Source organism: Lasioglossum baleicum, chromosome 13 (assembly GCF_051020765.1).
Source record: "Lasioglossum baleicum chromosome 13, iyLasBale1, whole genome shotgun sequence".
Taxonomy (NCBI): Eukaryota; Metazoa; Arthropoda; class Insecta; order Hymenoptera; family Halictidae; genus Lasioglossum; species Lasioglossum baleicum.
Window position 1 is genome coordinate 11146368 of NC_134941.1, and position 12573 is coordinate 11158940.

At 32.4% G+C, this 12573-nt stretch overlaps 3 protein-coding genes across 5 annotated transcripts; 1 reads left to right on the forward strand and 2 right to left on the reverse strand.

Annotated features, from left to right (window-relative positions):
- Positions 1 to 740: 740 nt before the first annotated feature.
- LOC143215281 (testis-expressed protein 9) lies at positions 741 to 3687 on the reverse strand. Its single transcript, XM_076437296.1, has 6 exons — positions 3410 to 3687; positions 3003 to 3147; positions 2762 to 2926; positions 2566 to 2700; positions 2337 to 2471; positions 741 to 2262 (listed from the first exon to the last, which is right to left on the reverse strand). The coding sequence occupies exons 1-6, from the start codon at positions 3685 to 3687 to the stop codon at positions 2179 to 2181; spliced, it is 942 nt and encodes a 313-aa protein (XP_076293411.1). The 3' UTR covers positions 741 to 2178.
- A 128-nt stretch (positions 3688 to 3815) lies between these two features.
- Positions 3816 to 11517, forward strand: LOC143215275 (sperm-associated antigen 6). Its single transcript, XM_076437285.1, has 10 exons — positions 3816 to 4026; positions 4246 to 4508; positions 4570 to 4780; positions 4843 to 5021; positions 5088 to 5261; positions 5323 to 5475; positions 5816 to 5965; positions 6040 to 6198; positions 10368 to 10513; positions 11370 to 11517. The coding sequence occupies exons 1-10, from the start codon at positions 4002 to 4004 to the stop codon at positions 11515 to 11517; spliced, it is 1608 nt and encodes a 535-aa protein (XP_076293400.1). The 5' UTR covers positions 3816 to 4001.
- LOC143215285 (uncharacterized) lies at positions 6809 to 11604 on the reverse strand. 3 transcript variants are annotated; one of them, XM_076437303.1, is made up of 4 exons: positions 11278 to 11418; positions 10855 to 11046; positions 8395 to 9375; positions 6809 to 7627 (listed from the first exon to the last, which is right to left on the reverse strand). In XM_076437303.1, the coding sequence occupies exons 3-4, from the start codon at positions 8605 to 8607 to the stop codon at positions 7538 to 7540; spliced, it is 303 nt and encodes a 100-aa protein (XP_076293418.1). In that variant the 5' UTR covers positions 8608 to 9375; positions 10855 to 11046; positions 11278 to 11418; the 3' UTR covers positions 6809 to 7537. The 3 variants fall into 3 exon arrangements, with proteins under 3 accessions (XP_076293418.1, XP_076293417.1, XP_076293416.1); XM_076437302.1 differs by lacking the exon at positions 6809 to 7627 and adding an exon at positions 11463 to 11604 and having other exon boundaries at positions 8313 to 9375; positions 10855 to 11021; positions 11278 to 11400; XM_076437301.1 differs by lacking the exon at positions 6809 to 7627 and adding an exon at positions 11463 to 11604 and having other exon boundaries at positions 8313 to 9375; positions 11278 to 11400.
- Positions 11605 to 12573: the final 969 nt, after the last annotated feature.

Consider the following 12573-nt stretch of genomic DNA (forward strand, 5'->3'; position numbering starts at 1 on the left):
TGAAAGAAAATAAAAGACACTAAATGTCGCGAAGATAAAACAAGAAAATATATTCTGTGAATAAAATACTGATAAAGAAACAAAAAAAATTCAGGGTACGTTGTAAAGTCGCATGACTCGGAAAGATCGAAAAGCTATAAAAAAAAAAAGGAAAGATCATTTCAGCTGTTTGTATTATAGAATACGAAACGTGTCGTAAATTCGTATAAGCACATAGATAGTAATGCATTTTAGCAATTGCGAAGTCCCGTTAGTAATCACGTGTATAAGGAACAAAATTTTGTACCAGTGAATAAATGAAACTGCCCCAGAAATGCGAAGAATTGAGTTGTTCTTTCGTTCAGAGCAGTCTCAATTTCAAATCTATCGATCAAAATGACTGGCAGTCTTTAAAAATGAAAGAAACATATTATCGAGTGGTTCTGTAAAGATCATCAAGAATTGACTAAGAAATATTAATTGTATACATTGTACCTAAAAAAAAGCTTAGAAAGCTCTCGTTTCATCCATTAAGTGAAAATAACATTTAAAATATGAGACTAATGAATTCTCCTTGTTAATTGATGCTGGATGTATCAAATATTCGAGGCAAATCTATTCGAATATGGTTTCTTCAAAATTATACCTTTTTAGCGATTAGAATGCATTAGATGTTCACAGTGCAATATAAAATATTTAAAAAAAATGAAAATTCGTGGTATGCTATAAACTTTGAGTGCAGGCACAAGAAGTGGCTTAGAATTTAATTTTACTAACCGAACGATGATTGTTAACGCATCGATGCCACTATGTAATATTAAGAACGATATAGTAAACCACAATATATAAAAATATATCAATTTAATGCTTGCAAATATTACCACGACTTTTGGACGTTGACATGTAAAAAGGCAGAGAAATATGATGAGAGAAGTACGAGTCCTAAACTGAAAGTCATTGTAATTAAAGCCGAGAAAAAATTCAATTACAACTTATACTTGAGAATGAGATATGATGTCTTGATATTCAATTATATGAAAAGCAAAAAAAAATATTAACTTAATGTATTTTATTAAAATAAAAAGAAAAAGTTAGCATGAATTCGAACAGTGAAGCATTGAATTATTCAGAGTAGGTTTTGCAGCACGTATTCGTCTGAATGTACGGATATGTATGTATGTACGTCGTGTTTATTCACTTTTTTATGATGTTTGACATCGTTTAATTGATTCTATGTGAAAAATTTCTAGATTCGATTACTCTCGTGGGTTTAGAAAACGTACGACAGTATATATTATTTAAGCTAGAACATCTACAGAATTTTCCACTGCCAGGATTAAGATTTGTAAAATCTGTGCTTAACGCAATTAAAAATAACACCGATGGTTTTTTGTTCGTCTTTTTTTTGTTCTTTTTTAATGCTGAACACTCATTTTCAATGTGTGTCCTATTAACGTGTATTGTGTACGGAGAAAATCGTAAGGATCGTTTTACACATGCTAGCTACGGAGCATATTAATATCTTTGATTTTTGTACATATACAGCTAAAATTCATTGTCGTCCATTTTTATTGCTCGTGCACAAAATAGGACTTAACGTGTAAATAAGTTGAAAAAAAGTCATTTAATCTTGTCTAAAGTAGAAACGTTCGATTCAGTACAGTTGCGATGGAAATCAATCGTATATACATATATCTTTTTGCAATTTTTATCGAATTATTTTTTTGAACGATGGAAAGTGTAATATCGAGATAGAATGTCGTTTAGAATGCATGATTTCCATTGTAACCATGAGCCCACCTTTTATATATTTTGCTTTGGAATCTTTTGTTATAGATCCCATTTAACTTATCATCACTATTTTGTATAGCGCAATCGAATAATTGCTACGATTATGCCGTAATTTAAAGAAGTATATTTATTTGAAGTAAGGAAAAAAATTAAAAAAGGAGAAAAAACAGATTAAAACTCTAGTACGAAATCCTAAGTTAAAATTCAGGTATTCAAAAATCACAATGCTCTGACAAGTAATACGCGAAGCGAGGATACATAAACCCTTTTTCTGTGAAGACTATTGTTAAGAAACACATGTTGTAAAATAAAATTGTATAATACTTGTAGCTATGAAATGGAATTATTCCATCTTTCACAGTGTATAAGTTGTAGCAGTGATTCAATAAATGTTTTATATACAATTTATCATAAGCACTCGGGTTTTTGATCCAATAATCTCAGAAAATCTTCTTTCGTGAATCTTAATTGGCCAATAGTGATTAAGCATGCCTAGAAAATATAAGATAATATTTATGTAAAGCGAGCATCTCTTTTAGTTATCCACAATTTCGACGGATACATACATTTTGCTTTTTTAAGTTATCTATAACTAGCATCTGTTTTTTAAACGCTTGGACTATTTCTGTAAGTTGTTTTCCTAGATTATTCACAGTCTGTTTTTTCTCATCCTGTAGTTTCCTGACTTGATTTCTTAATTCCTAAACATACATCGCAGTGGATAAACTTTAGAGTTTGGAGCAATATAAATATTTAGTATTACATATGTATATTACATGTATAATACCTATGTACCTTTTCTTCTATTTGGGAACATTTCAGTGCACTCCTTAGTTTGTTATTATTTTCTAATGATCTATTCAGTCTCATACTATAATTGCTAGACTGTTGATTTAACACTTTAATTTGTTTCTGAAGTTTGTCCAAGTCCTATTAAAATTTTAAAAATTGATCAAATGTTGCTCTTTCGATAATTTTTAATCTCTTATACCTTTTTAATAATTGAACTTTCAGTATTTAATGCCTGAGATTGACTCTGCAATTCCTTGTTTATGCTCTCCAGCTTTGCAATTGTATCTTGCAACGACTCTATTTCGTTTTGCAATTTTGTTTCAACTTTTTTATGTTCAGTTTCCGAGTCCTTGTAAATATCACACTGTAATGTACAAGTTATAAATTTTTAATGGGTCAATAAAAATATTCAAATGATCACACGTTGAATGTTTTGTTACCTTCTTTCTATATTCGACGTGCAATGTTTGCAGTTCCTTTTGCAGTATATCTATTTTCGACTTGAATAGATTAACAATTGTTTCATGGGCTAAATTTCCTCTTTTATGTGCTTCGTTTACGTGGTCCTTTTGTGCGTCCGTTTTCCTGTATAGAATAAAATTATTTAATAACAAGAAAAAATTACGTCATCGTACTTTACTATATAAATTAATTACTTCATTAAATAATAATTGTATATTACTAAAAGACGAGTAAAAATAATTGTAAATAAATAAAAAACAAATAAAAATAATTGTAAATAAATAAAAAACAAGTAAAAATAATTGCAAATAGCTAAAAGACGAGTAAAAATAATTGTAAATAAATAAAAAACGAGTAAAAATAATTGTATCGATCTGTAGCTTACAATTTTGAAGATACTGCCCCAAAGACATACGGTAAGGACGCATCTCGTTTAGTCGAAACTTGAATATTATCATTTTCTCGTATTATTACGTTCCCGGCGATTTCTGTTTGTTCGTTCGTGGAATTGGTGAATCGTATTTTTGCATTGGGCACCGAATGTTCATTATTATAAATGTCTATAACGCGATCTATGTTTTTCATTAGATCATTCGCTCTTTGTTCAAGTTCTCGATTGAGTTGACGGAATTCTTTCTCTTTAATTAACAGGTCTTCGGTCATCTTTCGACCCTTACTGGTAAATATTACAGTAAATAAACAACCAATTAAACTATCTACGATAGATAAACGATATTTTCCTGTAATAATGCTCTGTTTGACAACTCATGTTGTTTACGCTTTTCTATCCGAGCGAAACACCTGCTCATGTTTGTTTATAGAATCGCTGCGCTGTATCATGCGCAAAAGGCGGCAATTTTTCGTTTTCAAATATACGACTGAGAAAAAGACTAGACTGATTCAAAGTTCAAACAATTGGCACGAAGACGCGGTCAAAAGTGTAAATAACGTGGTGTGATGTTGAAAATTCGATTGCGATGACAGCACGGTCCATTTTGCAAGGTATAGTTTGAAATGAAAGATATTTATCAAAGAGTTTACGGTTCGTCGCGGTGACAGTTTCTGCATCGTTGCGATTGAACGTTATTTTCTTTTCAACTTTGTATCCGAATATGCGTCGCGTAAATTTTAAAAGAATTACAAACACATTTTTCACATCGAATTATATGCTACTTTGTAAAATTGATAACTAAATATTACTGATTGGGATTTTTATTGCAGTTTTTGATCAGTATCAAAGGGCTCGTCTGCTTTTCGTGCAATCCGTTGCAGATTTCGCCACGAGACCAACAAATATAGAATGTTTAGAAGCTGCTGGAGTTTTGGATCTCTTACATCCTTTACTGACGGACCCTGTGCCGTCCATTCAACACCAGGCAGCTACAGCTTTAGGGAAAATAGCGAACAACGACTATCGACTGGCAGAAGCCATTATGAGGAAGGATATTTTACCTCAACTGTTGAAAAATATTGCTAAACAAAATGTATGGGCGTTTATTACATCATTTTTTATTGGTAGAAGCTTGATCGTAATGTTTCTTACAGAAATTTTATAAGAAAGCAGCTCTGTTCGTTATTCGAGCGATAGCTAAGCATTCTCCTGAAATGGCAGCCATAATCATTCAAAGTAACGGACTGGAAGTCATAATGGTTTGCTTAGAAGATTTCGATGCCGGTGTGAAAGAAGCTGCAGCTTGGGCATTAGGATACATCGCCAGACACAGTAAAAGCTTGGCTCAAGCCACGGTTGATGCAGGTAATATAATAATTTGCTACGGTAGTTTGAGCTTGAGAATATCAATATTGTGTAATCCACAGGTGCTGTGCCCCTCCTGGTTCTATGTATACAAGAACCAGAATTATATTTGAAACAAATTGGTGCATCCGCTCTTTGCGATATAAGCAAACATGAGAAAGATCTTGCAGAAATGATAGTGAACGCCGGAGCTGTTCCTTTTCTCGCGAAAGCATTATCTAGTCCTGATGCTAAACTAAAGGTGAAATAGAAATAGATGCCGTATAACTATGTAATACGACATTATGGTTCTTACTGATACATACAGCGTCAAGTCCTTTTTGCAATGAGCAGTATAGCAAAGCATACTGTACACTTGGCAGAGTCTATCATTGAAGCCGAGGTTTTTCCTAGTGTACTCGAACATATGGCACACCCCGACGAATGCGTTGTTAAAGCAGCAGCCAAGCTGACCAGAGAAATTTGCAAACATACGATTGAAGTATGTCGACCGAACAAACCCCTTAATCTTCTAGTCGTGTATGAATTATACTTGCTTTTAGATGGCCCAGCTGATTGTAAATATTGGAGGCCTTGGCGCACTCATAGAAGTGATCAGCACATCCAAAATAGCAGCTAGATTACCAGCAATAATGGCAATTGGTTACATTGCTGGACATTCCGATCAATTAGCCATCGCAGTTATTGGGTCAAAAGTATGGCAAAATAATAGGGTGACGGTACCGAATACTTAGTGACGAATTGGAAATTTTTTATTAATTTCCATTAGATTGATTATCAACCTTTAAAAAAGTTAGAAAAATTACGTTGTCTTGGGAAATAAGTTTTCGCAAATAATGTTTCCTATATCTGAAACAAAAATTATTGTATAACTTTTGATTGACATACGAAAGGGAAACATCAATTTTATTTTTAAAAATAAAGTAATATAGTACTTCATGTTATTTTTATTAATTTCTAAAAAGTTTGTTTTGTAACTGGTACCTTTACCCTACTCTGTTACAATAGTGTTCTAAAAGAGAATGTCCACCTTAGGGAATTATTCGACTGTCTACCGTGTTGAACGAAGAGAAGGATGAACATTCGCTTGCGATTGCTACATGGGCAATCGGACAAATTGGTAAACACACTCCAGAGCATGCAAAGGCAGTTGCAGTTGCAAACATTCTTCCAAAGTTACTACAAGTAAAGCTGCATGTCATTTACTTCGTATTGCGTTTCCTTACTAAAACTGTTATTAATTTACGAATGGTTTTTAGCTTTATAACGATCCAAGTAGCTCCGAGGATCTCAAACTAAAATGTAACGTAACATTGAAACAAGTACTACAGCGATGCATGTATATCGAAGCATTGGAACCTCTGGTACACGATGCTCCGCCGAATATTTTGAAGTATGTTCTTGGACAGTACGCTAAGGTAAGAGATACAATGATATTTCAACTGGTATATAATTCTTTACTTTATACATATTTTTTACAAGTTGCACTTAGAACTTACAAACTAGAGCATAACAATAGAATAAATGAAATAGTACTTCTGCTATACCTTGTAATTAAATCATTTACGGTTTTTTTTATTTATTGCGCACAACTCGTTTAAATAACAGTTACATGAAAAATCAAATTTTCTTCTCTTGTATGTCGTTTTATTGAAAACTTTTCAAACAGCAGTATATTGCGAATAATTCTGTTTTTATCACATAACAACTATTATACCACAAACAGCATTCTAACAATTTTGTATACGTATAGTACGGCGGTTTATTCGGTTCCAGTACAATTATTCTTATCGCGTTCACTATTCGCTTGTTTGTAATTGTAATTTTTTACAGATGACAGAAAGTTTAACACAATTATCAAACGTCACATATTTCTAGTAAAATATAACAATATACTTCGATATGCTGCGTGTTACTGTATTCGTTTGACAGTAAGAATAATAGAAAGTGAAAAAATCGGTAATAGCATAAAGTAGTCGAAGTTTTTCATTTATCTCTTCATGTATCTCTAATAAATATTATGGCACATTTTAAGTCCCAAAAAAGCACATTTCTCAGTCTTACGACAGTAAACGGTTCGGCTAAAGTACGAGGACGATTGAATTGTCGAATGATTTTTTGTTGAAAAATTTCAATGAAAATATGAAATGTCTAAACATACTCAAGCTACTCTCTACTTGCGTCTATTGTACCATGGTGTATTTCCTAATGGCAGTATTTGATATAAAGAGACTGAATGTATACAAACATTGTAGATACACGTAACAAAGAAGTAAACGTTAATCATTGTTCAATGAAAGTAACAGTCCGTGAAACTGTCGATCAATAAGGCATTGATTTGATACTTGCGGTAATACATTAATGTAATGTACAAATCTTATTATTACGTGCCTTGAATTATAGTTTTGATAAATGTTAAGCTCATTGATCGTAGTACTAACGGTAAATGCATTTGCATCCCAAAAAAGCTAACCGTTGTTTTATTATTTATTCGCGCGAATGGTACCGTTAACTTTTATAGAGATACATATAAAGAACTGTTGTGAGATGCAATCGGCAGTAGAGTAGTTACTTTCGCGCAAGTAAAAATATTATTTGTTACTCTCGCATTCGTTCGTTCATTTGAAGATTCTTTTTTTAGTAAAAACTACATTTTCACGAGTTACGATAGATAACAAATCAGGCGTTCAAAGGAAGGTAAAACTCAATTTCTACTGTGAAGTCATGCCTCGTAGTTACTGCCATTGTAATGGAAAGTTACCAGAATTTCTGTTGCATGACAAATTCGAGCTGTAAAGCAATTAAGGCATATACTCGGTTCAGAGCATGCAATCTGTCCAAGTACCTCTGAAAAATGAAAAAAAAAATACAAGTTACATTATCGAAAAATGCAAAAAGAGCTGACCATTCGTTTTTATAAGGGAAATGAACGTGTTCTTTAATGTTACAACTTGAATGTCTCTAATGCGGAGAACAAAAGCGTGAAACAGCTTACAATTAACAGCTTCTACAATTAAATTAATAAGTCATTTCAGGGGAAAATGTTGCCTTGTAAAAAGTACAATATACAGTATTTTGTGCAGATTGTAATTTCGGGATGTTCTCTCAAATAAAGATACGACTTCTGCTGTGCTACTGCAAAAGAAATTTACACGATAAGCATCGGTATGGAACAAAGTATGTAGGATACGTTCACATCTCATTGTTTTAGTCTGATGCACAGGATATCACGTTGATAAGCAGAATTTTATGATTTGCATAGTCATTGTGGTAAACATACTTGAGAATCATACATAATGGTAACGCATAATTGAAAGTCAAGTATTTACACACATCAGTTATAAATTTCAAAGGCAAGATCTCTTCTAGATGAAATAATTAATAAGTACTAGACCGACGACAATATTGTACTCTTGTGAAATGAAGTCGACAGAATCATTGTAATCATTCTTAAATTCCTTTTTACAAAGCAATAATATTGTTCATGTAATTATCATCATAAATAAAAAGATAACTTTGGTCTCCTGATCCATTTATACAACAAAATGATTCTTTTATTCGTCATTGTCATCATTGGGTTTAATACTAGCATAATTGTTCATGTTTCTATTCACCCTCAGCATCTTGAGAAAACTTCCTAATACAAGTATAGTCTTCCTGTGTCTTCTGAAAATGCCAGCATAAAGTTCTTCGCGTACATCTCTTCTATCACTTACGTCCGAATCGATACTCGATACAGAAACAACTGACGGTTTAGCAGAGACCGGCTGGTGATAGCTGTTGGTCTCTCCCGAATTTAGAATAACACAATGTTGGTTGTTTATCATGTCTATTAGTATGCCTTACTTTTCTGTTTAATGTTGCGGGATCAGTGTCGCCTTGTATATTCACGTTTTACGATCAATTTAACTTTTACTACACGATTCTTACTCAACTGTACGACATTGATTTCACATGTGTCCTGAGTAACTTCTCTGATTACACTGAATGATTCGGCAATCAGTTAACTTCTTATAAGTTGCAGATTTTTATTTTACCGTTATCAGACATATTTGCTAGGAATCTGACAATGGTACTGTATAAGACAGTGCAATTTTCCTTTAATATATGATGATATCATCTCCGTTTTAATCACTTTATTGTTATGTGTTTGAACTTTAAGGCAGCTGTCTTCTTATCAAAGCCTTGGGCTAAAAGACTTTGTAGGACTCTTAATTGCCTACTTCTTGCATTCTCTGATAATTCACAGTTTCTCTTTTCTATCTTTTCTCTCTATCTCTCTAGATTTCCTTGATAATTATTTGAAATAGTTCATTAAACTCGTTGTATTTAAAGCTCTGCTTAGTACTTATTATTTCATTTGACTTTTCACGCGTCTACGCCTATTTTCTTTTAGTAAATTATTTCAAAAACGCTTTAAAAATTCAAAAATTCTGCTTATTATAAATGCTAATCGATTTTAGAGTAAAAAATTATAATTTATAATAAAAGAGATGCGCGCGGATTAAGATTAATTTTCCAATCGCTTTGTTAAAGGTACATTGACTCTTCTTTCGTTTTCTTTAGCGGTTGTTCACCTTTAATGCCACATTCATCTGAAAATAATTAATAGATTGAATTTTATTATGTGTATACACACACACACACACACACACATGTACGTATAAGCAGATAAAATTCTAAGTTATATCGATAGCAAGTTAAAAGTCGCGATCTTCTACAATTTTCTTCTAGAATTTTATTTTCGTAAACACGGTATTTTGGGCGACAAAAAATATTTTTAAAAAACTGCTCGAACTCAGCTACGAACTTCACACCGCGTGTAACGATATTACAATAATTATTCGCAACAATTTGTTTTCTCGTTGGAAATATTGACTGTTGAACAGTTATCTAAAAGTGCGTCACAGCAACAAAAATATTATACATATTAAGCTTAGTCTATTCCAACAAATATTTACGCGATTACGAAAGTTCGGCAACCAATTTTATCTTAACTGCCTTGTAATCTTGTTATCATTTTCATTCCTTTTTTCATTAATATAATCGAGTACAACTCTTATATTGGCAGATTTCGTAAAAATTGTATTTTCTTACAAGCGAGATTTCTCTAATAATGTTAATTCTTTACAATTAAAAAGATCTTATGAATTCAAAGAGAAAATAATAGAAAGTAGGTGGATTCATTTTAGGTCACGTTTCAGGAGTCATATTCTTAGGTACATTGCAACATGCAAACTGATTGCTAATACTGTTCCTCTTACCATCCACCCATATACATATGTATACATGTATACATATACAGGGTGAGGCATCTAATTGTAAGACTGACACCGAAAATATCTCTGTTGTTTTTAGTAATACAAAGAAAAGCAGAACATGGTCTTCGTACGTTAATTTATACTTTTTGAAGAATATCTTCTTCGAAGGTTATTCGAAGGTCAACATATTATATGTATATGTACGTATATGCGTATACATCTTGACGGACTGTATATGTATATGTGTATACATCTTGGCAGATGTCAAAGTATTAAACAAGATAAAAAATATGATTTAATTTCTGAATAACTTTGCCCTTATATAGATTTTACCTAACGATGCCAGGGCAAGAAGACTATTCGTAACATCTGGCGGTTTAAAGAAAGTTCAAGAGATTGAAGCAGAACCTGGCTCGTCGCTTTCGGAATATATACAAATTATCAATTGCAGTTTTCCAGAAGAAATTGTCAGGTTGTTCCTACTCTTATACATTTACACAAAGATTCCTATTCATCACCTTACACAATTTACAAATCTGCAATTGTTAATGTAAATGCAACTATTCACGACTTCTGAAAAGAAGTAGAATTTCCACTTGCAATGACAAGTTATCATGGCAATTATGATTATCCAATATTTTATTTGTTAACCCAGGTCGAGTTTCTTGCATTGCTATAAAATTTAGTCGAGTAAAACATAGAAGCATCGGTATATATCTAAGCGTATGTACATGTTAAGATAATGGCAACAGTAGATAATCATCAAAAACACTAGTTGCTTTTGACATAACCCTATAGTCATGTTTTACTTACCGAAAGGGTTTGGTAACGTAGATTTGTTTCGATGAAAAAGTCCAGTCTTCTTAGAGTAGTTTACGCCAACAGCGAATGCAAATAACTGCAGCTCCGTTTCTGGTTCTCGCGTGTCTTAATTTAAATCGGGCAAGTTAATGTACGGCGTGATCGCCATGTTGTCACAGCTGATAGCATTGGAAAAATAGAAACCTGAAGTTTAATGGATCAATAATTTTATGGAAACTCGATCATTTTTGTAATTTACACGCGAATTTATGTAAACATTTCATTCGAATGTCACATTATTTACACGCGGAAATTATGAAATTTCACTTTTGCAAATCGTCGACGTACGATTCTTGTTATATACCAATCGACTCGAGATAACATATATATTTTTGACGTGTAACATTTAAAAAATAATCTCTAATTGTTACTTACATGTTTACGATGATATTTTATCGTTTATTCTGTGTATCGTAGAATTTCGACCTAATTTTCGTCGGTTTAAACATTTCATTTATTGGCATTAGATATTATTCTCCTGGGTATCCAGACAGTCTCCTGGAAGCAGTCGAACTCTATCAGCCGAAGTGTCCATCACTTTTTGCAATGGAAAAACATACGTTTTCTGATACCGATTCCAAATCTACTTTGTCGTCTCATAATGAAGATTGTTGAAATAATATTTATCTTATCAGATACTAATGTTATACATGATTGTTATGATCGGTGCTACTCGATAAATTAAACTAATTATTTGGCAAATATTGTTGATTGATACATTCAATCATATTTCAATTGAAACATGTTTTAAATTACTGTTCTATTTATACGTTCCTTTAACAATTTACTGTTGGTAAAATCAAGCAGTGGTGCTTAACTGGTGGTAACACAATTATGTATTGAGTATTGAGCATTGAGCAGTATTGAAGAAGATGTAATGGACAACGTAAAACTGATGTGTATGGGGATTTCGCCAAATTGATAATAATGTAAAACATAAATTGCATTCGAGTTTTAAACATTCATAATCAATTACAAATTTAACAAGATTAGGAAAATAGGCAACAAACACCACTGCCTATAGTGGGAGGGTAGAGTAGGTCAAGTTAGGTAATGCAAGGTTAGGTAAGGTTAAATGCATGTTTATTTAGACCATAATGACTCAGTGTTTCAAGATAACGGAGTATCTGGTGCCTACAAGCGCATCACAAGATAATTTAAAATTATGGATAACGATAACGATATAAGAGCGACGTATATTATGCATTATTTCGTAAACTCGTTGCATGAAGAATTGTAAGGAACGACAAAAAACTGTAATACATATACATATTTAGAAATATATATCTTTCCACACGTATTTTATACTTATATATATATAGTATATCGCATATATATTGTCTTTACTATAAATTATGAATGAAGAAAGTTGTGAGGAAATAAATACAGATTTCATATTTTTTATCAACATCTACATTAAAATTTAACTTTTTCCAAATTATATTTGACAAAATGATTTAGCCATATTTAAAATAATAAGAGTAAAGTAAAAATGAACGAGTGTGTATAATAAAATCAAATATATATTACAGTCACAATTTCTCTTTTCCCCTCTAAATATACTCGTGGTACTGCGACTTCTCAACAGACTAGCACCAACTATAGCACTTTGCCCACATCCGTCATCTGGTGATCTGGTTACTGGTATATAGTAGCCGGGTCGCCGGGTCC

What these genes read in the sequence shown, in the direction of transcription:
- LOC143215285 (XM_076437303.1), bottom strand. Translation starts at nt 8,607, where the DNA reads ATGATAAACAACCAACATTGTGTTATTCTAAATTCGGGAGAGACCAAC. An exon ending in GTTTTCTCAAGATGCTGAGG is followed by an intron (nt 7,628 to 8,394) that starts GTGAATAGAAAC and finishes TTCATTTTTCAG; the next exon opens with AGGTACTTGGACAGATTGCA.
- LOC143215275 (XM_076437285.1), top strand. Translation starts at nt 4,002, where the DNA reads ATGACAGCACGGTCCATTTTGCAAG. An exon ending in TTTGCAAACATACGATTGAA is followed by an intron (nt 5,262 to 5,322) that starts GTATGTCGACCG and finishes ACTTGCTTTTAG; the next exon opens with ATGGCCCAGCTGATTGTAAA. An exon ending in TTCTTCCAAAGTTACTACAA is followed by an intron (nt 5,966 to 6,039) that starts GTAAAGCTGCAT and finishes AATGGTTTTTAG; the next exon opens with CTTTATAACGATCCAAGTAG.
- LOC143215281 (XM_076437296.1), bottom strand. Translation starts at nt 3,687, where the DNA reads ATGACCGAAGACCTGTTAATTAAAGAGAAAGAATTCCGTCAACTCAAT. An exon ending in GGGGCAGTATCTTCAAAATT is followed by an intron (nt 3,148 to 3,409) that starts GTAAGCTACAGA and finishes TATTCTATACAG; the next exon opens with GAAAACGGACGCACAAAAGG. An exon ending in ATAACTTAAAAAAGCAAAAT is followed by an intron (nt 2,263 to 2,336) that starts GTATGTATCCGT and finishes TATATTTTCTAG; the next exon opens with GCATGCTTAATCACTATTGG.